General features: G+C 45.3%; 2 protein-coding genes across 10 annotated transcripts in view; both read left to right on the top strand.

Annotated features, from left to right (window-relative positions):
* The first annotated feature begins 258 nt into the window (after window positions 1-258).
* Window positions 259-10,710, top strand: LOC101663438 (immunoglobulin-binding protein 1-like). 6 transcript variants are annotated; one of them, XM_045296654.1, is made up of 3 exons: window positions 274-349; window positions 7,612-7,747; window positions 9,443-10,710. In XM_045296654.1, exon 3 carries the CDS (start codon window positions 9,577-9,579, stop codon window positions 10,573-10,575), a length of 999 nt encoding a protein of 332 aa, XP_045152589.1. In that variant the 5' UTR covers window positions 274-349; window positions 7,612-7,747; window positions 9,443-9,576; the 3' UTR covers window positions 10,576-10,710. The 6 variants fall into 6 exon arrangements, with proteins under 6 accessions (XP_045152592.1, XP_030743268.1, XP_045152589.1 ...); XM_045296656.1 differs by having other exon boundaries at window positions 9,404-10,710; XM_045296655.1 differs by having other exon boundaries at window positions 276-343.
* The window catches only part of LOC101638934 (INTS3 and NABP interacting protein), a 47,879-nt gene continuing 22,066 nt past the window's right edge, over window positions 279-26,091 (top strand). Inside the window, exons 1-2 of one of the 4 annotated variants that reach the window (XM_045296660.1) lie at window positions 279-349; window positions 24,033-24,110. In XM_045296660.1, coding sequence (XP_045152595.1) covers window positions 24,086-24,110 — 25 coding nt within the window. In that variant the 5' untranslated portion in view covers window positions 279-349; window positions 24,033-24,085. Of the gene's footprint in view, window positions 350-21,945; window positions 22,130-24,032; window positions 24,111-25,262; window positions 25,357-26,091 lie in introns of those variants that run through there. The other 3 variants (XM_045296661.1, XM_045296659.1, XM_045296662.1) reach the window with 3 other exon arrangements.

Raw genomic sequence — 26,091 nt, 5'->3', positions numbered from 1 at the left:
GCCCGTGGGGCTGTGGGTCGCATAAACGAGCCCAGGTCTTCTGGCCCCGAGCTTTGCGCAGGAAGCCCCCGGAGAGGGCACTGGGACGCAGACGAGGAAGCCCTGGAGGCTCGGAGACTCTGAGGAGACCCACCGTTGGATGGAGAGGGTGGAAAGAAATTCCCGGCAGCAGTGCGGCGTCTCTTCGAATTCCACGCCGATAGCCCGCTGCCATCTTGCTCCCACCGCTACGCCGCGGTTCGGGAGGTTGGACCCCAGCCGAGCGTCGGTACATGAAGGCGGCGAGAGGGAAGGCCGCAAAGGATTTGCACCTTGACGAACAGCCTTTCGAAAGAACCATCAGGTTCAGGTTATTATTGTTTTTAATGCACCAGGTTCACGTGACTTTCTGCATCTGTGCTTCCTTTCAGGAGCTCTGGTGGTGTAGTGGGTACGCGTTGTGCTGCGATCCTCAAGATAGCAGTTCGAAACCACCAGCACCTGCTGGGAGAAAGATGGGGCTTTCTACTCCCATAAAGAGTCTTGAAAACACCAGAGGGGCAGTTCTACCCTGTCCTATAGGGTAGCTATAAGTCAGTATTGACGCTGTGGCAGTGAGTAAGCGCTTCCTTTCGGCCCTTTAAGGAGTAGACCTTGGGCTGCTAAGCGCAAGGGGGGACGGTTCAAACCCAGGAGAAGGACGAGGCCGTCTCTGCGGTAAAGATTTACAGGAGATTTATAGGCTCAAAACGTTATATAGAGTCGCTAGGAGTCGATATTGACTCAATGGCAGTGAGACAGAAAGGAGTCTGAATTGACTCGATGCCGGTGGGTTTGGTTCCTTGGACAGAATTAGATTCGCAGCTGTATTTGCTTACAGAAGAGGCAGTTCATTTTTCACTCCGACCCTTGGCGGGGGTTCAGTTCATCTTGTCTCCCACCTTACCTGTCTCTGCATCCATTTCTAGGGCAAGTTCATCAGTCTGAGCAAGAACAGGTGATACTAGCAAAGTAATAGGTAAGGTGACTCCAGGGGTAGATTGTCCAATAAGCAAGGTAAAGTCAGGTTTAATTGGGCTTATCTGTGATGAACAGTTTGACATTTTCCCCCACCATATCAGAGATTCTGCATCTAAGTAAGGCTGGCATTTGTCAGTCCCACAGCACCTTCCTCACAGAAACAAGGCCTCTTTTCAAATGTAGAAACCCTAACCTGCCACTGTGAGTTAGGCTTCTACTCCGAGTAAACATTACAGTCTTGGAAATCCACAAGGGCAGTTCTACCCTGTCCTGTGCGGTGATATGAGTCAGGACTGACTGCAGTGAGCGGAATGAGACTAAGCACAAGGGCAGGGCTGCAAGCATAACAGGCTCGGCTGGAGAAAGATGAGGCTGCCTGCTCCTTGGAGATTTGCAGTCCCTGAACTGTCCCTGATGGTTGCCTTGAGTTGGGATCTTAACTGGGTGGCATTGGCCTTGGCCTTTTGGTTCTGGACGAGAGCAGAGTACCCAGTAAGTACGGGTTTACTCGTGTTTACTTACCAATCTGTGCTAAAAACATGACATTGTTTATTACGGATGCTGCAACATTGGGCTCGTGAGGATGAGGATGACACAGGACCCAGCCGGCAGTGTGTCGGTCTGTGGCCCATCTGGTCGCTGAGTCAGAACTGACCCACCCGATGGCACCACCAACAAGAGGTAAATAAGCACAGCTGCCCGTTCAAGGTACACAGAGGGTTATATACCAATCTGTAGTGAAGAATCACCCGCAGCCCACCAGGTTCCACCCCATTCACTGCAGGTGAGTAGGCAATCAGTTAACCTGTGCGTGCCTTGCTTACCGTAAACTGGTGGGTACTGTGGTTACTGATTAATCTGTCCCGGTGTGTCAGATAGAACTGTGCTCTGTAAGATGCACAAAGACTGATTCGTTTAGAAGTAGATGGTCAGACATACCGTAACCAAACCAAGCCCATCGCTATCTAGTCAACTCGGAAGCACAGCGACCCTGTATGACACAGGAGATCTGCACCGGAAGGTTCCTGTAGGCAGACTTCACCCACTTTGTCCTGCAATGTGGCTAGTGGCTTCAAACCACCAACCTATTGTTATCAACTGGTGCATCACCACAGGGCCACCAGGACTCCTGGGGCAGTCATACTGACCGTGACATCCTTTGGTGTCATTAATAAAGTCCTTAGGTCTCAAACTATCATCTTTCTCCATGCCCCTACATGGTTCTGCCTTGGTTGGAGATGCTTCTCGAAGGTTCATCTCCCTTGTGAGACTTTCCGTCTTCTGGTTTTCATGGAGTTAGGGAAAGCTGCTCATTCTGGTAACATTCAAAGACTGCTTGCAAATACCGTGGAGCCCGTTCTCTGTTCTCACCATTAAAATAGCAGGCATATAACCAGAAATAGCCAATAGTTTATAATGTAGACATTTCTTATTCAGTATACTTATTTTAGCAATAAGACCACCTTGGGGACCTTATTTTAGTACCTCCACATACCTGAAGACACAAAAGAGACCCATGTTTGGATTCCTGCATAAGCACTACACAGTGGTGATGATCGAGTGATTTGACCTCCATGAACCTGGTTTCTTCCTAACAAGGGAGAGGGAGGAGAGATCTTAATACTTATTGTCTGAAGTGACTCGATTAAATAGCATTCTCTCTGTAATGTTCTTAGGGGAATGTTGGCACAGCATAGGGGCTCCTGAATGGTTAATCCAGTGGTGGAATTCAAATAATTTAGCAACTGGTTCACTGCCCTACTGACTATTTTAAGTTTTATATATATATATACATATACATACACCAAAAGGTACTTTATTGTTTCATACTTAAATAATTTAGTACTTAAGAAAAAGAAGAGATACACAAAACTAGATTATGTGAGTTTTTAAATATTAATGAAAAAATACTAAATGATACCTGACAAAAAAAAACTAAGATATTTCCATATTGCTTCTTGATTGGCATCCTCACTTGCAATATTCTTCACATTTATCCGAGCATCATCGGCTGTGTGATTTATCCTTGACCATCTTTTCACCGTAGGAGTAGGATCCCATTCCTTTAGAGAGGAAGGCCAATTAGACAACAGTCATGTGTTTGACATATTAGAAGCAGGCGGCTTTTTTTCTCTGAACCTAGCATCTTTGAAAAACCCCTTTTTGCTTCTGCTGAACTTACAGCAATTGTTCTGACAACATTGGTAGCTCTTGAACGTTCTCAGGAACTGCATACTTCACTCATCCATCTCATCTGGGACTTTAGGTGACTGAAAGGAATGACAGAGGTGTCACCTTCTGGTTGTTTGGCAGTTTTTCTCTTCACGGTCTGTTTGTTTACTGAAGTAACAGACACAAAGGAGTAAACGTAGTGTTTAGTCAAACATAACAAGTTATGAAATAAGTTAATTATTACAAGTATAGTTTCGCCTAATTTTTTCTACCTATGGGCAGAGTGAACATTACTACGGGCGCTTAGAGTACGCTGTTGCCCAGATGAATGTTAAACAAAGAGTACGGAAGTAACTTTGTGATTTCCACCTTAGAACCCTGGTAAGAAGTGCCAGCTGAACAATCAATTGGCGTACTCAACAAAAAATTGGGTATCGGTTCTGCTGATCTGATGCAAAGGGGCCAAATCCCACCACTGGGGTAATCTTTCTTTCCCTGTTTAGACAGATTTCCCTTGCCATTTGATGAAATTATCACCATGGAGGAGTTTTCATAATTAAATATAATGCCCTTCAACCCCCCCTCCACTTGCTTGGTTTGGGTCAGAGGGTACCACTTTCCTGTGCACATGCACACATGACATGCATGCACACAGACAAGGAACCAGGATTCCTAAACACCCACAGAAAACAGTTCCTTTTCCAATTTCCTGGCTGGTCAATGGCATTTGGCCACAGTGATCCAGTCATCAGAACTAAAAGGGAAAAGGGGGAAAAAAGTGAGTGTCTGGAAAACATTGTGGTGTAACACTTCATCCATCCATCTTTAGCTCAGGGCTTCCTGCTCCTACAGCCATTTCCTGTTGTATTTTGGTGTTCCTTGTGGTGGATAATGGTCACTGAAATAACATAATTGTCCCAGGGTGTGTGACTATCCTTAAACGTTTTTAAAGCAGCATGGCAGTGAGGAGGAAGCATGAAGTTTCTGTACTGAAGCAAAAGGTGGCAGTTGTTTGAAATGTATGAAGGGAAGTTTAGAATCCCAAGTCTGAGCTGTAAGGGACAACCTACCAGGTGTGTGAGTTTGTACTTGGGGATGGGGAGGAGATCCCAATCCCACAAGAACCCAAGAACACAGCATCCTGTCCTCCCGTCTACTGGGAGTCGTGGCCCTTTAAGCAGATACCTTTCAGGGAGACATTATCCCTGGGCCCCCGAAGCTGGTAGATTTAATAACTAGAGAGTCTATAAACCCCATTAACAAGCCTGTCAGGACTGTACCTAAGTTCTCTGAGACTAAGCAGAGCCACAGCAAAACGCTCTGTCTCTCTTTCCCTGGTACAGGATGTGCTGGGCCTTTGTCGTGTTTGTGTTAGCTGTTTATCCTTTTCTGGTTTTCAATACAATCATGGCTTTATTCTCTGTGGAATCCCAAACCCTGCCTCAAAATAACACCACCACTTCTGAAGTGGACTGCGGGTGAGGACAAAAGAGGTTTTCAGTGAGCATTCAGGGTAACATGTCACAAGCCACAGAGGGCTGGCTTAAAACCAGGGACCACCTGAAAAGGCGCAGTTCCAGCAGAGACAAATTGTATTGGCAGTTTAATCTGGTCAGCCAGGTCCCAGGAAAGAAGCTCAAGCCAGTAGATCCACTTGAGGACAGGGTCCGAGGAGCTTTGCAAATTAGCATGGAAGCCACACAGAAACAGGCAGAGAGGCTGATGGGTACAAGATTGGATCATTTGATCTCTCCATTCAGGAATTCCAGGTGATACTTGACTGCTAACTAAACGGTTGGGGTTCAAAACCACCAGTCTGTACTAAGTTTGCACGATATAATTGATTTATGGATTGTTATAATATCTGTAAGAGGCCCCAATAATTTTTTTTTTTTAAGTTAACAGTCTCAAACCCACAAGTGCAGTTCTACCCTGTCATACAAGGTCACGGTGAGTTAGAATTGACTTGATGGCAGTGAGTTACATCTGTAGTAGTTCCCTTACATTGCATTCTGTTTGGGGACCAAACTAGTCACATCCTTGGTCAATGGATAGAAGAATTCAATGAAGGCTTGCCGGGGGGTGGGGATGGTGGCTCTGTAAATAGATTTTGGTCACTGTCATCCATAACCTTCTGCAAACTGGGTGCTCAGAATTTAAGCTAGAAGTTTGAATGCAGGACATGGGTATAGGTAGGTAGGAGGAAGTCCTTCCTTGTCTGTAGCCCCAGGAGTCTTGGTCTTTTTTGGCAATCGTGGGTCTCATCTATCATTCATAGGTGATAGCATTTAGGACCCAACCTTCCCTGGTGTGACCTAGGTAAAATAACAACACTGTTGCTAAACAGGATCAGACAACGGCCAGGACTTCAGTCTACATTTTGGGGGGAACACAATTCATTTCATACTGGTGTAATGCCTGGAGCCAGTACAACCATTTTGTGGCCACCACGTAGGGAGACATTCCCAAGACCCTGCGGATAACAGTGAATTGAGGGGAAAACAACTGCCTTTGATGGCATCTCACCACTTGTTGTATGAGAATAAGTCAAAAAGTACTGCTGTAGACGGCAGCGAATGCCGGGAGGAGGAGAAGCATGTTTCAAAGTTGATTGTGGTGATGAATTAAACGCCCTTTCTACCCTTGAAGCAGCAGCACAACCTTCTTTTTTTCTTTTCAGCACAACCTTCTTAATAGGATGGAACGATTGAATTGTAGGTTGTGTTCATTATATGAATAACATTATTTTTTAAAGTATTTCTAGCAAGGCATAGAAATCTTTATTAAACAATATCAAAATGCAAAGCTGCAGTTTGTTGACATGTCCTCCATTTAGCTCTGCACGTTTCTAAAGGTGGTGTTTCCCTCTCTTCAGCCCTTTCCCTGGAGAACTCTGTCCTCTTCAGGGAAGAGCTCGACACCACATCAAGCTGGCACTTGGGCGTCCTCGGGCTCAGGTCATGTTCCTCTTTCATGTTCTTTGAGTACGGCAATCAGCACTTGTCTGAAGCGGCAAGGTCAGGGCCATCAGGTCAATGGGGGTAAAGTGTCCTAATGAAATGTGTTTTGTTTGTTTGTGAGTGGTATGTCCAAGAGTGTCTATACTATTGCTTTTTATTTGAAATATTTCAATAAATGCAATCCATACCCCTGAAAATACACACATACACATCCCTTTCCAGCATTTATTTCTCAAATCCTCTCACATCCGTTCTCAGTCAGCTGTGAAGAGTGCTGTAGGGACTCATAGCTCAGAAATACTGCAGGTTCAAACCACCACAGTCCAGCACATATCACAAGAAAGTGAGTCACATGAAGTTTCAGCTTTCCCGTGCTTCTAAGAGTTAGGTTTAAGCTACTCTGTAGTCTATTGAGTTTGCAGTAGCATGATGGAAAAGTTTGAAACATTGGGAGACTTGCCAAAATGTGACATAGAGACATGACGTGAGCACTTGCTGCTGAAAAATGGTGCCAGTATCCATGTTTGATGCAGGGTTGCCGCAGAGCTCCGGTTTCTATTAAAAACTCGTTATCTGTAAAGGGCCATAAAGCAAAGCACACTAAAACAAGGTGTGCAGGTTTTCATTGGCGGTGGTAACTGTAACAGCTTACCACTGACTTGGCACCTTCGCTCTATGTGCTGCCCCAGGGAGAACAGCTTGCCTGTCATTAGACAGCAGATTTGGTCTCTCACCATTTTTGGAGGCCAGAATTCCGCCCTTCGTGTGACTAGGTGAAAATCCAGTGCGGCGGACCTCACGTCTACTAGAAGCTCCTGAGAGGAATCTGTCCCTGATTCTTCTTCTTGTGGTGCCTGCCGGCACTCCTTGGCTTATGGCTGCATCACTTCAATCTCTGCCTGCGTGGTCACAGGGCCCTCTCCTCTTTGTGGCAAATCTCCCTCCCCCTCTCTCTCATAAAGATATATGTAATTGCCTTTCAGGCTTCCCTGGATAAGCCAGGCTAATCTCCCCATCTTAAGATCATTGATTACATCTGTTGCTGTGTGCTGACGCATAGCGATGCCAGGTGACTAAGTAGAACTGCCAAATAGGATTTCCTAGGCTGTGATCTTTACAGAACCAGACCAGCAGGTCTTTTGGACAGAGATAATGTTGGATTCAAACCACTGACCTTGCAGTCAACAGCCTAGCACTTAATAATTGAACCACAGCCATCACCACTCACTGCCATCAAATTGATTCTAAATCATATAGGGTTGCTTTTTTTGTTTTTCATATAGGGTAATTTTTTTTTAATCTTTAAGAAAGCAGGAAGCCTTGTCTCTCTCCTACAATTGAACCAGCAATACCAAAACCAATCTGTTGTTAAGTTAATTCCAACTTACAGTGATCCTGTAAGACAGACTAGACTTGTGCCTGTGGGTATACAAGGCTATAACTCTCTATGGGAATAAAAAGCCTCATCTTTCTCCCGCAGAGTGGCTCTTGGTTTCAAATCGCTGACTTGCCGTTAACAGCCCAACATGTAACTCACTGTGCCACCATCAGGACTCTCTTAATTATGTGTGTAAAGACCTTTTTTCCAAAAGAAGGTCATCTTCATAGCTTCCAAGGTAAGGATCTATCTCTGGGTTGACATTGTTCCTTTACTTTCAAGCACCTTTATGTACAGCTCTTTGCTAAGGTTAAAAAAACACAATGGATTCTTGCTGCCATCGAGTCAATGCTGACCCATAGGGACACCCTGTGGGTTTCTGAGATGAAAACTGTTTATGGGAGTAGAAAGCCCACTCTTTCTCCCTCGGAGTTGCTGGTGGTTTCCAACTGAAGACCTGGCGCAGCCCAACACAGAACCATTAAACCTTTTCTTAAGGTTGGGGTTGAGTAAAACCGATTCAAGGGGGATTAAATAAAGTGTCCATTAACTAGGAACTTTAAGAATGTTGAAAAAAAAAAAAGAATGTTGGTGAATTTGGAGCAGGCAGCATACGGCTAGTATTTTGTCTTTAGTGATTTTAAGAGCCCTTCAGAATAATCATTGGATTGATAAACAGCAAACACCTTGAACTTCAACAGAACTGGATATTGAAGAGCATATTAACTGCCCACAGTGGGAGCACACAAGTATTATTTGACTAAGGGGCTAGATCAGACTTAAAGCACAAGTGAGCTTCTGTCCTACACGCTGAAAAGCATCTTTCTCCTCGCAAGGACGAGGCCATTGTTCTCTGTATTTCCAGTGCCTATGCATCATATGGTGCACTAAACATCTGTTTACTTAATGAGTGGAAGAGCACATTTCCCGTTTCACTGGGTCTTAATGAGTCAACAAATGAGCAGTCCACTTCACACCCTTCTGGGCACTTGGAGGATTCTAAACCGTACTGGACACCTGGTCTCAGAGACAGAGGACGTAAAGCTTTACACTGCACTCCTCCTGCCGCCCTCCACAGTCCCCTTAGAACACTAAGGTTCCACCTCTTTAGTAACCGCTCTTTTTACCTGACCTTCCCTTCCCCTAAGAGGAAAGAGATAGGGTGACCTAATGTATTGGGATCTGTGCCACCAGGTCTGCCTGGCAAACTGGACCAAATTGGAACTCCTCACTGAACCTCAGCCTCACGGATACTGTCTGTGCCTCACATCCTTGCCCACAGTTACAAGCACAAGGAGCTTCATTCGGTGCTGTAGATAAATATGGTGGCACATTCAGTCCATGACTTGATTCCTGAAGTGGGCTAGCAACGTGGTGCTTGTTATGATGGAAAACTTTAGTTCCTCTCCATAACATTCTTGATGGAAAGCCTCAGTTCCTCTCCGTAGGACTGCTTTAGTAACCTCATGACATGGTGACCTAGAGCACGTGACCTAAGAGAGGACAAGGTGGGAATGCAGTGACACACCCAGAGGTTTCCACAATAGCTCATTGGCCACACAGGTCAGCCGTATTCAACCAGGGTGGGGAGGCAGGATTGCTACTAGGAGGGCTCTCTTGAGGCTGCCACATTTAATTGTCAACATCTTCGTGGATGGCTAGTTGTTGCTTTCAAACTGCTGAGGTAGAGTCTATGTTTAGTTGAAAATTAGAGTTAATTCATAGCGGGCATCTGATTTCATTTGATTTAATCCTGAGCACAGCATTATGAGGTGATGCTTCCATAGCCCTATTGCATTAGTTACTAGAGCTGTGTAGCCAGTCACCCCAGCATCTGAACCTAGATAGTCAGTTCTTAGAGGTTGGTTCTTAATCACTGTGTCCTTTCTTGTAGCTAAAAGACTGAGTTCACCTCATTTTCTGTTCTTGTTAGCTGACGTTGCATTGGCCCCATGCACGGTGGAACTAAACGCTGCCCAGTCAAGCACCATCCCCAAGACTGGACCATTGTAATCTACAGGCTTTCACTGACTTGACCTTGAGAAGTACGTGAACAGCTCCCACAAGATGGCAGCTGCCGAAGACGAACTTCAGCGGCCACGGCTCCCTGAGCTCTTCGAAACCAGTAAGCAGTTTCTGGAGGAAGTGGAAGTGGCGATGGAACCGACTGGTTCCTGGGTAGTCCAGGATAAGGTGCTTAAGGGACTGGACCTCCTTGAGAAGGCTGCCAAAATGCTATCACAGCTCGACTTGTTCAGCCCAAATGAAGATTTAGAAGAGATCGCTTCCACCGACCTGAAGTACCTTTTGGTGCCAGCATTTCAGGGAGCCCTGGCCATGAAACAAGTCAACCCCAGCAAGCGCCTCGATCACCTGCAGTGGGCCCGAGAGCACTTCGTAAACTACTTAGCCCAGTGCCATCGCTGTCACGTTGCAAAGTTTGAGCTGCCCCAAACCAAGAGCAACTCGGCTGAACATAACACTGCTCCTTCCTCCACGGCCTCCTCCAACCTCTTTGTTAGGACATCTCAAAGACAGACTAAAATAGGGAAATACAGGCAGAGGAAGGAGGTGGAGCGCAGGTTATCCGCACTCAAGTCGACTGTGGAAACTGGCCAAGCAGATGATGAACATGTCCGTGCCTATTATCTCCTGCAGCTTCAGAGGTGGGTTAGTATCAGTTTGGAAGAGGTTGAGAGCATTGACCAAGAGATAAAGATCCTCAGAGAAAGAGCCTTCTCAAAAGAGACATCACCTTCTCCCGCATCTCGGCAGGACAGACCGCCGCTGAAACCCTTCATTCTCGCTCGAGACTTGGCCCAAGCCAAGGTGTTTGGAACTGGTTATCCGAGCCTGGCCACTGTGACAGTGGATGACTGGTATGAACAGCACCGGAAATACGGAGTGTTACCAGATCAGGGAATTGCCAAGATGGCATCAGAACAGGAGGATCGAGAACAAAAGGAGGAAGAGGATGATGAAAAAACAGTGCACCGAGCCCGGGATTGGGATGACTGGAAGGACACCCATCCTAAGGGTTCTGGCAACAGGCAGAACATGGGTTAATCTTCCCATGACAAGATGGGACCAGAGGAACTCCCATCTTCCCCGCCAAGGAAAGCTGTGCCGTTTTCTCCTCCCTGGGCTCCTGCTTTAGCTGTTGACGACAAAAGCTTTGTGTTCAATAAAGTGTCAAATGATTAAGTGTGTATGTGTACCCTAGATGATAAGCTAAGGATCTTGTTTCAGCCGTATCATCCTCATCGTGGTGTATTAACGATTTCTCAAGTGGAAAGAAACAAGCACTGAGAAGTGGTTCTGTATAATCAATGGCTGTATGCAGTCTCTTTTAAAACAAAGTCCCTTCTATCACATGACTCTGCAGGGAAAAAAAAAACACAAAGAAGCAGGGGAACCGGCCTTTTTTCCTAGTTCATATTAGCCTGGAGCCCTGCTGAATCCTGGTCAGTGTCATAGCAACATGCAAACCTCCACAGATAAGTGAGGTTCATTGGCAGGGGAGTATGCCTTCTGTAGGGAAAGGGAACGTTCAACCACGTGATTACCATTAACCACCATTCTCTATGACAGTAGTCTCTAAAGTAATACTATCTAATTCAATTGCGCAATGTATTTGCAGTAGCTAGCTTCTTAAGATGACCCCCAGTGATCCCACCTCCTAGGATTTACAACTTAGTGCTTTCTCACATTGTATCACAGGTGGTCTGTATGACCAATAGAAAATTGCAGAAGCAATGATAACATTATGATAGTGACAATTTCATTTCAACCTGAATATAAAAGTGTAGGGGTGGAGTTTAGCTTGTTAATTAGGTCACAGCCTGATGGTGACTCATTGTGGGCTTGGCCTTCTCAAATAAGAAGGGTCCTGGGAACCCCCTACCCACCCCCCTCTCTGCCTTTACCTTCCTGCTGACTGACGATGGCCAGAGCCCTGGAGATGCATCCATCACCATTGGATCCACAAGACTTTGCACCCACACCCACTGGCCTGTGATCTTCCTGCATGCTGCATCATTGCATATGGCTACATGAATCTGCAGAGGGACTTAAGGACTTGAGGTGAACTGGGCTGGGATTAATTTCTCAATATAGAATTACTTTTTGATATAAAGCTCTTCCTTAAACATAGATAAGTATCACTGGATTTGTTTCTCTAGTCAACCCAGCCTAACACATTGTGGTACCTGGGGAGTTGAGGTACTTAAGAGAAACAATTGAAGATGCAGAGTGAATGCATGTCTGACCTCTGCCTTGTGGTAGTGTTTCTCCTTTGGCTAGCCAGAGGTCAGACAGGGCCACACTGTTTACTTGATTGTTTTTAAGAAAGGACATGGAGGTTTTGGTTCCTAGAAGTTGTCTCTGGTTCCTCCTCACTGGAAGGGTGAAAACGAATAAGGCTGTATTGCATGTGAATGGGGGTAGTTTAGATAAGAAAGGATTGAATTTGACTATTTTAAGAATTGAGTTTAGGATACGGTTGTACTAAGTTTATACAAATTTCTTATACCAATTGTTATTGATATAATGTGTGAAAGATGATTATTGGGAAATAGGAATATAGAGAGTTTGTAAGCCCACTGCCTTCAGCTATTAAATTGGTTGTTTTAAACAGGTTAGTATGAAATACCTGCAGAGAAGGCTTAGAGAAGGAAAGGCTTACCCAGTGCCTTGAGTGGTTAGGATATTTACACTTGAAAAGACTTGCCAAGAAAGATGTTGGCAGACTGAAGGGAGGGGTGGAGCCATTTGGCTTTTGAATTTTGAACTAGTGGTTTGCCCTTAAAGCTGGAGACATTTGGAGCCAGGAGGGAACTCTCCTCTGTAGGACTGAACGTTAAAGGGAGCCTGCGGACAGCCTGAAGTGTTCATTAGGTGACCACCTGGATCCATTTGTTGAGGGGAAGTAGGAGAAAAATAGCAATAGAGAGGTTGAGTCTGGCCACCGACACGCAAGGACCTGGTTTACAGGGACTAGAGGAGAGACGAGCAGGTTGACTGGTCTGAGGTTTAAAGAGTTGAGCAGAACCAGACCCTATGCCATGGCCTAGCCCAGTAGGGCTAGGGTTGTTGAGAATTTTGTAAAGGGGCCCAAGGTCAAAAGGCATGGTGGACAGTGGGCACCCCAGTGAATCTAACTGAGGCAGGCCACGTTGAGTTGACCAGAACCAAACCAGATGAAGATAAGATTTTTGAGCTTATGAATGGTGCACATTGCTGCTGATTTTATGGACGACCCATCCTAATTTGACTTTGCTTGTGGATGCACACTCACAAGGTTCCAACTGGAATGAAGATTCTTCACATCAAAGGACATGCTTATCTCTTCAGAGCACTGGGTTGATATAAATGGGCAGTATAGAAATTGGAGTCCCAAAATGGGGTTAAAGGCATGAAGTGGCTGGCTTACAAACTGTTGTGCTTTCGGGGATACAAGGAGGTACCCCAACCACTCCCCCCCCCAAAAAAAAATCCCAACAGATTTTTTTTCAAAGGTATGTGGTTTTTTTGTTTGTTTTTTACAAAACCTTATCACCTTCAATGTACTCTCCATTACACTTAATAACATTGGTCAAATCTGTGATTCCATTCTTGGAAATAGTTTTCAAACTCATCTATTTGGACGGCTGACAGCACCTCCCTCATTTTTTTCTTCACTTCTATGCTGTCAAATCACTGTCCTTTCATGTTCCTCTTCATTTGAGGAAACAAAAAGAAGTAACACAGAGCAAGGTCACAGGTGAGAAAGGTACATGGGACAAGAGAGACATGCTGTTTTTTGCCCAAAAAAAACGGTGACTTTGTGAGCAGGTGCATTGTTGTGGTGGCAGAACCAGTGCCCCGCCTGCCACAAATCAGGCCTTTTTTTTTGTCACACACTTAACGCTATCTTTTCAGAACCTCTCATAGAGAACTTGATTAACAGTCTGACCTGGTGGAACTATAAGTTGACATTTTTGTCTGTTCAGGAAGTTGATGGACATCCAGAAAGAGGTTTGTCATTAATTGACATCTCACCTTTTTTGAAATGAGAAAACCACTAGTACATGAGTTGTTCCCATTGCGCTGTCCTTGTAAGCTGTGTTCACCATCACAACAGTTTCTGCAGCATTTTTCCTGAGCAGTAAACATTTCACAGCTGCACGCTGGTCTCTTAAATCAGCCATCACAAAAACGAGATTCAAGTGAAACTGCTATCTATTATGAAAAAATTCACTGAACCAGAGAGAATCTTCCCAGGTGACACATGGGTGCACGACCTCAGCGAGTTGCTCAATGCTTGCCGAGTGGGGAGGACGCCTACTGTGAAAGCTCTGCTCAGCAGAGCTTCTTTCCATTGTGTTGTGGGCACCCCATCGTACGGTGATAGGGTTATGGCATAGGGGTTCGCAGAACTGAAATTTTTAGGCATAAAAAATATGTTTATTTTGTTCACTTATAGAATATTATGTTTCAATAATAAAATAGCACATTTTCAGTTGTATACATTTTAGTTTTAACCTGTTAAATACAAATATGACTTTACTATTGTCTTTGTTTAAAAAATAATGTATGGTTAAAGAGTTATGTAAACCTGTCTAGTTGACAAAGGGTGGTCTGTGGCAGTTACATAATTTCATGTCAACTTGACAATGTGTGAATACAATTGGGATTGGCTTTGGCCGCTCAGCGCCAAGGAGGCTCATGGGAGCCTGGCGGCGACTGCTGCAGCACTGACAAGCCAACAAACGGAACCGCTGACCTGCAAAGTTTAAGAGAGGAGGAAAAAGGAAGGGAAAGACGAACAGATGGGCTGAGGGGAGGGGGAAACGGAAAGGGGAAAAAAACAAAACAACAAACGGGAGCCTGTTGGTAGATCGGGGTCTGTTTGTTGACCTTTGGGAGCGTTTTCTGGACGAGTCTGATGGGGTGCCACGTCCTGGCCCCACTTTCTAGTATTAAAAATCTTTAATGAATAAAGAATGTTTAATAGTTAAAAAAAATTTTTTCATGTCAACTTGAAGATACATAAAAGTGTAGGGGTGGAATTTAGCCTGTCAATTAAGTCATAGAGTGATGGTGACTCCTTGTGGGCATGGCCTTCTCATAGGAGGGCCCTTGGAACCTCCCCTCTCTCTGCCACTACCTTCCTGCTGGCTGACCTTGAGTGTGGCCAGAGCCCTGGAGATGCATCCACCATCATTGGATCCACAGACTTTGTCCCCACACCCACTGGCCTGTGATCTTCCTACATTCTGCCTCATTGCATGTGGCTGCGGTGAGTCTGAAGAGAGATTTCTAAACTAGTATCAAACTTCAGGACTTGGTTTGGACTGGGCTGGGATTATTTTCTCCATATATAATTACTTCATATAAAGCCCTTTCTTACACATATATGAATGTCACTGGATTTGTTTCTCTAGTCAGCCCAGCCTAGCGCAGTCACTTGCAAGATTCAATTATAAAAAACACTTGTTCAGCTCTCATGTCTATTTAAGCATCTACTCATGGACCCCCACTATTGCAAGATTGTGTATATAAAAACATTTGCCTTTGTTGCCTTTATATACTTGCAAACCTTTCAGTGTCTTGCCCTGCCTCCATCATACTTTACCAACCTCTTCCTCATTGTGTATTGCCTTGTCCTTCACTCAAGTTAACATCTGTCTACCCTTTAGCCCAGGGGCCCTCAAACGTTTTAAATAGGGGGCCAGTTCATTGTGCCTCAGACCCATTGGAGGGCTGAACTATAGTTAAAAAAAACTATGAACAAATTTCTATGCACACTGCACATATCTTATTCTGAAGTAAAAAAAAACAAGGGGCTAAAACACCTGGCAGGCCGGATAAATATCCTCTGCGGGGTGCATGTGGCCCGTGGGCCATAGTTTGAGGACGCCTGCTCTAGCCTGTGAATTTCCCTCCCACCTTTCCCATCCTACCCCTGGTAATTCTCCAACTGTGTTAGTGTAAGGACTCCTTTGTGGCTTTTTCTAATAGTGACCTCACGCAGCATTTGCCCTTTTCTGTTTGACTGAGTTTAAGCCGTGTAACATCCTCCAGGCTCGTCTTTGCTCTAAGGTGCTTTTCAGATTCATCACTATTCTTAGCGTTGCATAGTGTTCTATTGAGCACATACTTGATTTTAAAGGCTGTCAAATCTAATATATTCCCCATTAATATTTCATTGCAGATACCAAAAGGGGCTTAAACTGGATTCTCTTGGAATTCTGGAATTATTCTCAGTTCTCTGCTTTGATACTGAAGGTTCAGAATCATGATGACTTCAGGATTAAGCAATTCACAACATGGAAACCTGCATTTCCTATTAGTTACCTGAGTCATAGGGTTGTCACATGCATGCCCGTCATCTTGGATTGCCTCCTAGTGGACATGTAGGTAGGATTATCTCTTTATCTGCTGATCTAGTGACCTGTACCAAGATGTCTAATGACACACAAGATTGTTCATTACTTACAATACTAGCAGTGGGTCAAGGGTTTGGCTGTTAACTGCAAGGTCAGCAGTTCAAACCAACCAGAGGTTTCACAGGGGAAAGATGAGGCTGTCTGGTCCCATAACGACTTACAGTCTCAGAAGTGCTAAGGAGCAATTCTGCTCTTTCCTCTAGGGTCGTTATGAGTTATAATTGACTGGATGCCAGTGGGTATGTAATAGGGGGCCCCTGGATGGCACAAATGTTTAAGTGCTTGATTACTAGCTATAAAGGTTGGTGTTCAAACTCTCCCAGTGATGCTTCAGAAGACAGGCCTGGTAATCTGCTTCTAAAAGTCACAGCCTCTGCTCACATGACGTTGCCATGAGTCAGATATTAATGACAAAGCCCCAAACCAAGCCCTATGCCATCAAGTAAATTCTGACTAATAGTGGCCCTGTATCGGTTCTCCAAGGTTGTTCATCTTTACGGGAGCAGATAATCTCATCTTTCTTTCTTAATAGTGAGGAAATAACAGTTTATTCAGCATATGTGTGCAAGAGAAAGGAGAGAGGAAAAATGTACCGACATATACCATCAAAGCTATATCTGACCAAGTCCCCTCATCTTTCTTCTGTGGTCTGATGGGTTTGGGACTACCACCCTTGCTGTTAGCAGACGAACACTTCCCTGAGAGTGCCACCAGGGCTCCTAATACTCATGATAGCCAACATTTATAGAGTGGTTACTATGTGCTCCTTAGAGCACGTAGCTGCTAACCCAAAGGTTGGTGGTTCAAAACCATCCAGGGGCTCCATGAGAGAAATCTGGTGATGTTGCTTCTGTAAAGATCACAGCCAGGAGAGCTCCACAGGGCAGTTCTACCCAGTCACGTGAGTGGCTCTGAGTTGGCTGCACAAAAAGTTTAAACAATTTTCACACAAGGTTTCACCAGCATTAAGCGTCAGAGCCAGGATTTGAACCTAACAATCTGTCCCAGTTTTAACCACTGTTAAAATGATTGTGAGGCAGAAGTTCTAAAAACCCTCAAGGAGAAAGAGCTCAAGGGTGAAAGAGCATTCATTCACCAAGTGAAGGGTCAAAGTCTCAGTGACAAACAAAATATATCTTTCTTTTGATAATGTTCTCCCAACCTTGGGGGTTGGGTTTGCCAGGAAATGACAAAGCGTTGTGGTGGGATTAAAACTCCTTCTCCCCCTTCAAATGAGCTTAGTTTAAAATGTCCATGGGGGTCGAGCCTGGAGCTCGCTGTGCCCTGGTTTCTGCATTGTGGAGCCAGGCAACATAAAACTTGACATGGCCCTAAGCTTGTTAGCCTTTTCGGTCTGTGTCATCATTTTAGTCACAGCAGGACCCTAACGGGCCTCTTCACTGACAAGGCTCTGATCTGTGACACTTTAAATCTGGATTGAAAAAATAGCAAGAGCTGGTTCTGGGGGAATTGCTTCCTCCAGAGCAGAGACAATGTGTGAGAGTAAAGAAGCTAGGCATTAGCATCTGGCAGACCTTTTCCTTGGAGTCCTAACTGCTACTTGATGCAGTCAGTAACTCTGCATTTCTGAGCCTCATAGAGGGGTCACAGGACCCGACTCGATGCCCAAGAAACGCCTAGCAGGCACTGAGAAGTGTTTGTTAATGGCATTATTTCAGTCTTGGCTCTACGCATGACAAAACTATGCGCCATACACATTTAGTATCGAGCAAACATCAATTATTAAAAACATGTATTCATATTCTAGAAAAGATGCAAAATGCAGGTTAAGGGCCACAAAATAGGTGACGTACACATGTGAGTTTTCCTTTTAATGTTAATACGTAGATTCGAACATTGTGTTCCGTGAAGTATGTTGTTGGATGGCATTGAGGTTACAGCTCATAGCTACTCTATATGCGGCAGCCTGAAACACTGCCCGCGCCCGCGCCTGCACCGTCCTCACAATTGTTCTTTAGGTTTGAGCACCTTCTTGCAGCCACTAGGCCAGTCCATCTTGTTGAGGACTTCCTCTCTTTTGCTGTCCCTCTATCAAGCATGATGCCCTTCTCAGGGACTAGTGTCTCCTGACAGGACATCCAAAGGACATAAGACCAAGTTTTACCATCCTTCTTTCTAAGGAGCATTCTGGCTGTACTTCTTCCAAGACAGATGTGTTGGTTCAATCCATGGTACTTTCAGTATTTTTTGGTAGTATAATTCAGATGCATCAGTTCTTCTTCGGTCTTCCTTATTCAGTGTCCAATTTCCACATGCATATGAGGTGATTGAAAAGTATAGGGTCACCAAAATGAACACTCTCAACGAACTGGATTGACCCACTAGCAGAAACAGTGGGCTCAGAGGTACAATGGTGAGAATGACTCAGGACTTGGGTGGGTTGCTAAGAGTCTGAATCAACTCACTAGCACTGCACAACAATATAGAGTGCTAGAAATATTGAAAGATTAGAAGATTCTATGGGCAAAATAAGGAATGATGCAGGACATATCAAAAGAAGATGGGAAGACTACACAGAGTCACTATAACCCAAAAGAATCCATTCAACCACTTCAAGAGGTAGCATATGAGCAAGAACCAATGGTACTGAAGGAAGACGTTCAATCTGTATTGAAAGCATTGGCTAAAAACAAGGCTCCTAGAATTGATGGAATACTGACGGAAATGTTTCAACAAGCTGGCAGAGCACTGGAAGCACTTACTCATCTGTGCCAGGAAATTTGGAAGAGAGCTACTTCACCAACTGACAAAGATATATTTGTGCCCATTCGAAATTATAGAACAATATCATTGATATCACATGCAAGTAAAATTTTGCTGAGGATCATCAAGCAATGGTTGGACAGTACATTGACAGTGAGCTGCCAGAGGTTCAGGCCAGATTCAGAAGATGACTTGGAGCAAGGGATATCATTATCATGTTTGATGAATCATGGCTTGTGGGAAGCAGAGAACAGGAAGAGAGCGTATACAGATTAATCCTTTAGTCTCATATATTAAGAAACCTGGCAGCCTGGGTTTCTGGGGTGGAGGGAGGCCTTCATGCTTGTGAGTTGGAGATGAGTCTCAAATCACATTCTCATAATTATTGTTCCATACTGTATCCTCCCATAATAATTCTGCTTTGAAGTTACCTCGTACAAGCACATGGCTGATTGTTATCTAGCCTGCAGCTTTAACTATAGGAGGAAACACTTGCTATTGCCCTCTAGGCTCTGAGGACAGCCACTCCCCCTTAGCTGATCCCTGGCATGGGCGTTAGGTTACTCCTCCAATGTATCCAGGGAACCTTTAGAGTTAGGGTACAGTCTAATTTGTTATGTATAATGTGGTTACCTGTAATTAGGGGGACTTGCATGTCCTAGAGGGTATATAAGCCTCTATTGGAAATCTATTCTCTCTCTCTGCACGGACCTGGCTCCTGAAGTCATGAGAGTCCCAAAGGTGAGGCCTTGAGTGCTTTATATTATCTGATTCTTTTTCATTTTACCCCTCAATTACACAATTGCCCCTTGGACCCATTCCATTGTGGGGGCTGGTATCCCCCCATGGCTGAAAGCAGAGAGTGCCGTAAAAGTTTACTTGTGTTTTATTGACTATACTAAGGTAGTCAACTGGGGAGACCATAACACGCTATGGATAGTTTTGAGAAGAAGGGTAATACCAGCACACGACATTGTGCTCACATGGAACCTGGACTTTGATCCAGAGACAGTTGTGCGAATAGAACAAGAACATACACATGTTTTAAAATCAGGAAAAGTATGTGTGTCAAGGTTGCATCTGTTCGCCATACTTATTCAATCTGTGTGCTGAGCAAATACTCAAGAGAAAGCTGGATTATATGAAGAAGGATGCAGCAGGAAGGATGCAGGAAGGCTTGTTAACAACCTGTGGTAGACAGATAACCTTGCTTACTGAAAGGGAGGACTTGAAGTCCTTGCTGATGAAGATCAAGGATTGCAGCCTTCAGTATGGATTACAACTCAATGTAAAGAAAGCCAAATTCCTCACAAAAGGACCAATCATAGCAAACTGAGAAAAGACTGAAGTTGTCAAGGATTTCGTTTTTCTTGGATCCACATGGTCATGGAAGCAGCAGGCAAGAAATCAAAGGACGCACATTGCATTGGGTGAAGCTGCTGCACAAGACATCTTTAGAACAAAATGGGTGCATAAACTCAAGTGGTGAAGAAAGCTGATGGTGACCAACTATTACAAGATACAGCGTCTGGAGTCTGAAAGTCCTGAAGTTTAATAAGCGGCCATTTAGCAGGGAAGCAACAAAGCCCAAGTGGAAGAAGCACACCAACTTGTGTGATCATGAGGTGTCGACAGGATCAGGTATCAGGCATCAGAAGACTCAAAACAAACATTTTAATGCGAATGAGAGGGGTCAGAATGGAGACCCAAAGCTCATCTGTAGACAATTGGACATCCCTTCACAGAAGGACCACAAGGAAGGGATGAGCCAGCCACGGTGCAGTAAAGCATGGACAAAATACATTCTTCTAGTTCTTTAATGCTTCCTCCCTCCTATGATGGCCCCAATTTTACCTTACAACTCTGGCTAGACCAGAGCATGTATACTGGTACAGATAAGAGCTCTGGACACAGAATTCAGGACAGATAAAGCCCCTCAGGACCAATAATGAGTATCAATACCATGAGGGTAGAGGAAGGTGGGAGGAGAAAGGAGAAAGGGGAAACCGATTTCAATGATCGACGTACAACAACCCTCCCCCCAAGGGGATGAACAACAGACACATGGGTGAAGGGAGACAGTGGATGGTGTAAATTATGAAAAAAAAAGTTTATAAATTATCAAGGGTTCAAAAAGGTGGGAGGACCCGGGAGGGAGGGGGGCCAAAAGGAGGAGCTGATATCAAGGGCTCAAGTAGAAAGAAATGTTTTGAAAATGATAATGGCAACATATGTATAAATGTGCTTGATACAAATGATGTGTGGATTGTTACAAGAGCTGTAAGAGCCCCCAATAAAATGATTTATTTTAAAATGTTTTTAAAAAGACCTCTTTAGAGTAATGAAAAGCAACGATATTACTTTGAGGATTAAGATGTGTCTGTCCCAAGCCATGGGCTTTTCAATAGCCTCATGTCCGTGTGGAAGTTGGACATTGAATAACGAAGGATTGATGCATTTGAATAGTGGTGCTGGTAAAAAATATGGAAAGTACCATAGAGTAGAACACGAAACACAACACATCTGTCTTGGAAGAAGTATAGCCGGAATGCTCCTTAGAGGCAAGGATGGTGGGATCAGCCCCTGGTGAAGGACGTCATGCTTGGTAAAGTAGGGGAGCCGCGAAAAAGAAGACACTTGACCCGATGGATTGATACAGTGGCTGTATCAATGGAAGAACAATTGTGGGGAAGACACAGAAGTGGGCCGCGTTGTGTTCTCCTGGACTTACAGGGTTGCTATGACCTCCAACGGACTCGATGGCTCCCAGCAGCAGCAGCAACATAGAAGAAAACTCTTATCTTGGATGTGTATCACTGAGTCCAGGAGAATTCACACCGCGTGAACACGGGACACGTGGTTGGCTTTTCCCTGCTCTAATGAAAGAAAATTGGTGGTGTGAGGGTCCCATCTTCCTCTGTGCCCGCAGTGCTGAATCGCCGGCCTGTGGCTGAGAGGTCGGTGGTTCCAGCCTCCTGGTTGCTCCGCGGAAGACGGGTGCTTCCATGAATATTATCGCCTTGAAAACCCTATGGGGGTAGTTCTACTCAGTGCTGTAAGGAAGCGAACTCAAGCCTCGCTCCAGGGCAGTAAGTGTTTTGGTTTGGGTGTCTTTTAACACAATTCTCCGCCCCGCCCCCGCAGCAGAGGCGGAACGTCCCGTGGCCGCGCCCGGCCCCGCCCACCGGCCTGCATCTCCCGTGAGCCTCTGCGCCTCCCCCTCTCCGAGAGGAAGTGCCGTGCGTGCACCGGAGCGGCACTTACCGTAGGAATTTGCCCGGGCCGCAGGCGGGGGGCCGGGGCCGAGGCGGGATTGCCGCCGCCGCCGCCGGGGCGCGTCGGTCGGGGGCCGGAAGCGCAGCGAGGGCGAGAAGCGGGAAGCGCGGCGCTCGGGCCCTCGTCCGGCCTGCGGGTCTCCGGGTGGTCGCGCGTGCCCGGAAGCGGCGATCCCGCGGCCCAGGCCTCCGGTAAGTGGGCGGTGGGGCCGGGCCGACCACCCGCCGCAGGTCTCCCCGGGCGCCTGGCCTCCAGACGCTCCTCGCCTCGCCAGGCCGCCCCGCCGGTTGGGTTAGTCCGGCAGCCTCGGGCTTCCCGGCCCCCGTGCCCGCCGGGCGCCCCTCCCGGCCTCCCTGATGCCCAGTAGAAGCGGCCCGTGGTTTGTGCGGGCTTTTTAAAGAGCGCTTTTGTTCCCTTATGTTTCCCGTGGGATTGGTTGAACGAGACTGTTGTTGCCCCACGGGATTCTGTGTTCTTTGATGGCAGGAATGGTGTTTTGCCCTTCCGAGGGCCAAGTGGTAGTCCAAAAAGAGAAAGCGACAGCCGGCGTGAGCGTCCCAGCCTGGCCCTGGGCGCGGTTCGGTCCCCCCCTGTAAGTGAGCCGGCCCGGTGCTGGCAGCCTGCCCGTGACGGGTCCATGCTGTACTTGTGAGGGCTTCCGACTGAAGGGTGACTCTAGTGGGAGCAACAGATGGAAACACTGCCAGGTCGAGCGCTTGCCTCACAATTATGTTTGAGCCAATTGTTGCCACCACTCTGTCAGTAGGATGCTTTCTTCCCAAACCCCCGCCCCCCTCCTGGAACTTTTCCGTTTGGGAGCTGGCCGCTACACTCAGGTCGATTGCATAGGTCGGTTTCCAATGTATGGGTCTTCTTTCCCTCCCGCCGGTGGGGGGCCTCCATGGAAAGAACACCATACGCTTTTGAATACCGCACACGAGAAAAACAGTTGCACCATCTAGATGGTTTATTATTAGTATTTTTTAATGAATGAGGAGGTACCATGCCAAAAGCAAACCAACTGCCCTTAAGTCAGTTCTGAATCAGAGCTACCCTGCGGGGCAGTGTAGACATGCTCCATGGATTTGCGAGGCTGCAAATCTTTACCACAGCAGGAGACGCATCTTCCTCCTCTTGGAGCAGCTAGTGGATTTGAACCGTTAACCTTGTTTTAACTGCCCAATTCTAACCATTAGGCCTTCCTAAAGAAGCACTATCCCCAAACGAAACTCATTGTCCTGGGGTTGATGCTGACTCATAGCACCGACTCACAGGCAAGGCAGATCTACCCCCATGAGTTTCCGAGACTAACTCTAAGGAGTTGAAAGCCCATCCGTCTGTCTTCTAGCAGAGCTGCTGCTGGTCTGGAACTGCTGACCTGCAGGGTGCAGCCGTGCGAAGCTCCAGAACTCCTACAAGAAGCACCGCCTGTGGGTGGTTTTTCATTTCAGTGCTGTAACCAGCACCCTGAGTCGTGGATACACTTGTTAGTACTTGGTCAATATAACTTAATAATGTATATATTAAAGACAGAAATGCTGATGGTTGATATCAACAGCTATAAGAATAAGCATGCTCTATTTACTGAAATATTTCATGCTCTCTTTAATTAGTCTGAGTTTACATTTGTTATTTGTCTATGTGCTTTTGAAACGTACAGGCAGACCTTGTTTTATCATGCTTCACAGGTGGTGTGTTGTTGTTTTTTTACCAATTGAAGGTCTGTGGCAGACCTGTGTGGAGCAAGGTATTGGTGCCAAATGGCATGGGCTCCCTTCCTTTCTTTGTATGACATTTTAGTAACTGTCACATTATTCCAAACTTTTTCCTAATGCTCTTGTACTACTCATGGTGTAGACATACCTTTAGAAACAATGGGAAACCAAAAAGTCATGCGGCTCACTTTGTTGCCTTATTACTTCTATCGTGGTGGTCTGGCACTGCACTTGCAATAGCCTGTAGGCATTCCTGTACATCTTTCTGAAGAGATGAAACTGCAAACTCTTCATGTAGGAAGGCATGCTGTTCTTGGCCACTTCTTGCCTGCCATAAAAGTATGGTGCATCTTACACGTGTGTACACCTCATGTTACAGGTAATTCTACAGTGTTGACCACTGCTTCCGAACGTAACTGAGAAGAAAATAAGATGGCAGCCAATGCTTCAGGACAAGGTAATTTCCTCTATGGGTAAGACTCCATATGTTAAACCTGTTTGACTAAGAGTTGGCACAGGGCAATTAGTGAAGTTAGAATGAAACTGTCTAACTCAGTCAGGCTTCACTTCGGGTCACAGGCAGCATTCCGCCACAAAGCACTCAGCGGCTTGGTGGCTGCCTCGGACTGCCCTAACAAAGTAGCACCTGCCATGGCTGTAAAGAACAGAAATTGATGGTCTCAGTTCTGGAGACTAGAGTTCAAATCAAGTTATTGGCTGCGTTGATGCCTTCTGAGGGCATTAAAAAAAAAAGTTTTATTGGCACATAATTTACATGTCAGTAGTTTAGGCATTCAATCATACACTTATATAGTTCAATCATTTGATCATATCAAGAATTGTACAGTCATTACCATATCAATTTTAGAACAGTCCCCCCCTCCCCCAAATTGGTTAAATTGCTTTTAAAATAAGTTGTGCAATCACAGTCAGTTCTAGGACTCCCTAACCCCTCCTGTCTTCATTTCCCACTCTTGAAATCTCCCTTCCCTCCATCACCCACTCCCTGTGCCCCCCCACCCCTCCCTGCACCCCCTGTATCAGCTGTTATCACTATGCACCCACTTCTCTGAGGGCCTTTAGAGAGGACCTACCTGGTCCCTGATCCATGTCTTTCGCCCGGTTTGGTGGCTGCTGGCAATCTGGCATTCCTTCGCTGCTTCTATTGGTATCTTCACAAAGTTTCTTCTCCAGTCTCCATTTTTTGTCTCTCTGTTCTCCCCGTTTGTAACCCACTACTCAGATTTGATTAGGATTGATTCCCACCCTACTTAGGAATGATCTTATTCATTCTGATAACAAGAAAAATTCTGTTTTCAAACAAAGTCACTTTCACATATACAGGGCTTAGGGCCTATCTTTTGGGGAAAGACAGTTCCATCCCTAACATATCAGATACATTGTTGTCCTGTCAAGTGACCTCGTGTGCAATAGAACAAAACTGCCTGGTGGTCTTGGGCCATGCTCAGAATTTTATGTATTGGAGCCCATTGTTGCAACCACTCTGTTAATTCAACCTTGTTTAAAGCCTTGCACTGTTTTGCTGACCCTCTACCAAGCATGATGTCCTTCTCTAGGAACTGGTTCCTTCTGATAACATATCCAAAGTACATGCGATGAAGTCTCACCATCCTCGCTTCTAAGGAGAATTCTGGCTGTATGTTTTCCAAAACAGATTTGTTCGTTTCTCTGGCAGTCTTAAGGTATGCTCAATGTTTTCAATATCCAATTCCATAAGTCAAAGACAGCAACTCTTCTTTGGTCTGCCTTTTTCAGTGTCCAGCTATCATATGCATATAAGAGTTCAAATCCACTGCCATCAGGTTAATTCTGGCCCAGAGCAACCTTAGAGGACAGGGTACCGGGTAGAACTGCCCCTGTGGGTTGCCAAGACCAAAACTGCAAGGGAAAGCCTCATCTTTCTCGCATATGCATAGAAGGCAACTGAAAATATCAAGGCTTGGGTCAGGCACACCTTGCCCTCACAGTGACATCCTTAACACTTAAAGGAGTCGGTCTTTTGCAGCAGACTTGCCCAATGCAATATATCACTTAATTTCTTTCTTTTTTTATCATTTAATTTCATAGCTGCTGCTTCCATGGATCTTGATTCTGGATTTAAGTAAAATGAAATCCTTGATAATTCAGTATCAGTATTATATTAGGTATACAGTATCTAATTCAGTATGTTATATTAGATATACAACATCTTTAATAGTTTTTAATTCTGTATTTTAATCTGTGCTCAGATGATTTACTTTGTAAACCTTAGGTTCCATTGTGACACCTGTCTTTTCTCACTCTTATACTGGACATCAGAAACCCTTTTTTTGAAAGTTAATATTGTCATTAGGCAATATAGATGGCTTCATTTTTATTTGATCTAAAACTTCTATATACATTTCCCCTGTTGTAGAGCTCTTTAAAGCATATCAAGT

This window comes from Echinops telfairi, unplaced genomic scaffold (assembly GCF_000313985.2).
Source record: "Echinops telfairi isolate 266 unplaced genomic scaffold, ASM31398v2 ScPeMD7_7410;HRSCAF=8448, whole genome shotgun sequence".
Taxonomy (NCBI): domain Eukaryota; kingdom Metazoa; phylum Chordata; class Mammalia; order Afrosoricida; family Tenrecidae; genus Echinops; species Echinops telfairi.
This window is presented reverse-complemented; position numbering and strand designations above follow the sequence as displayed.

Excerpts from the sequence above, each read along its gene's own strand:
- LOC101663438 (XM_045296657.1), top strand. The coding sequence starts at position 9,577 with ATGGCAGCTGCCGAAGACGAACTTCAGCGGCCACGGCTCCCTGAGCTC.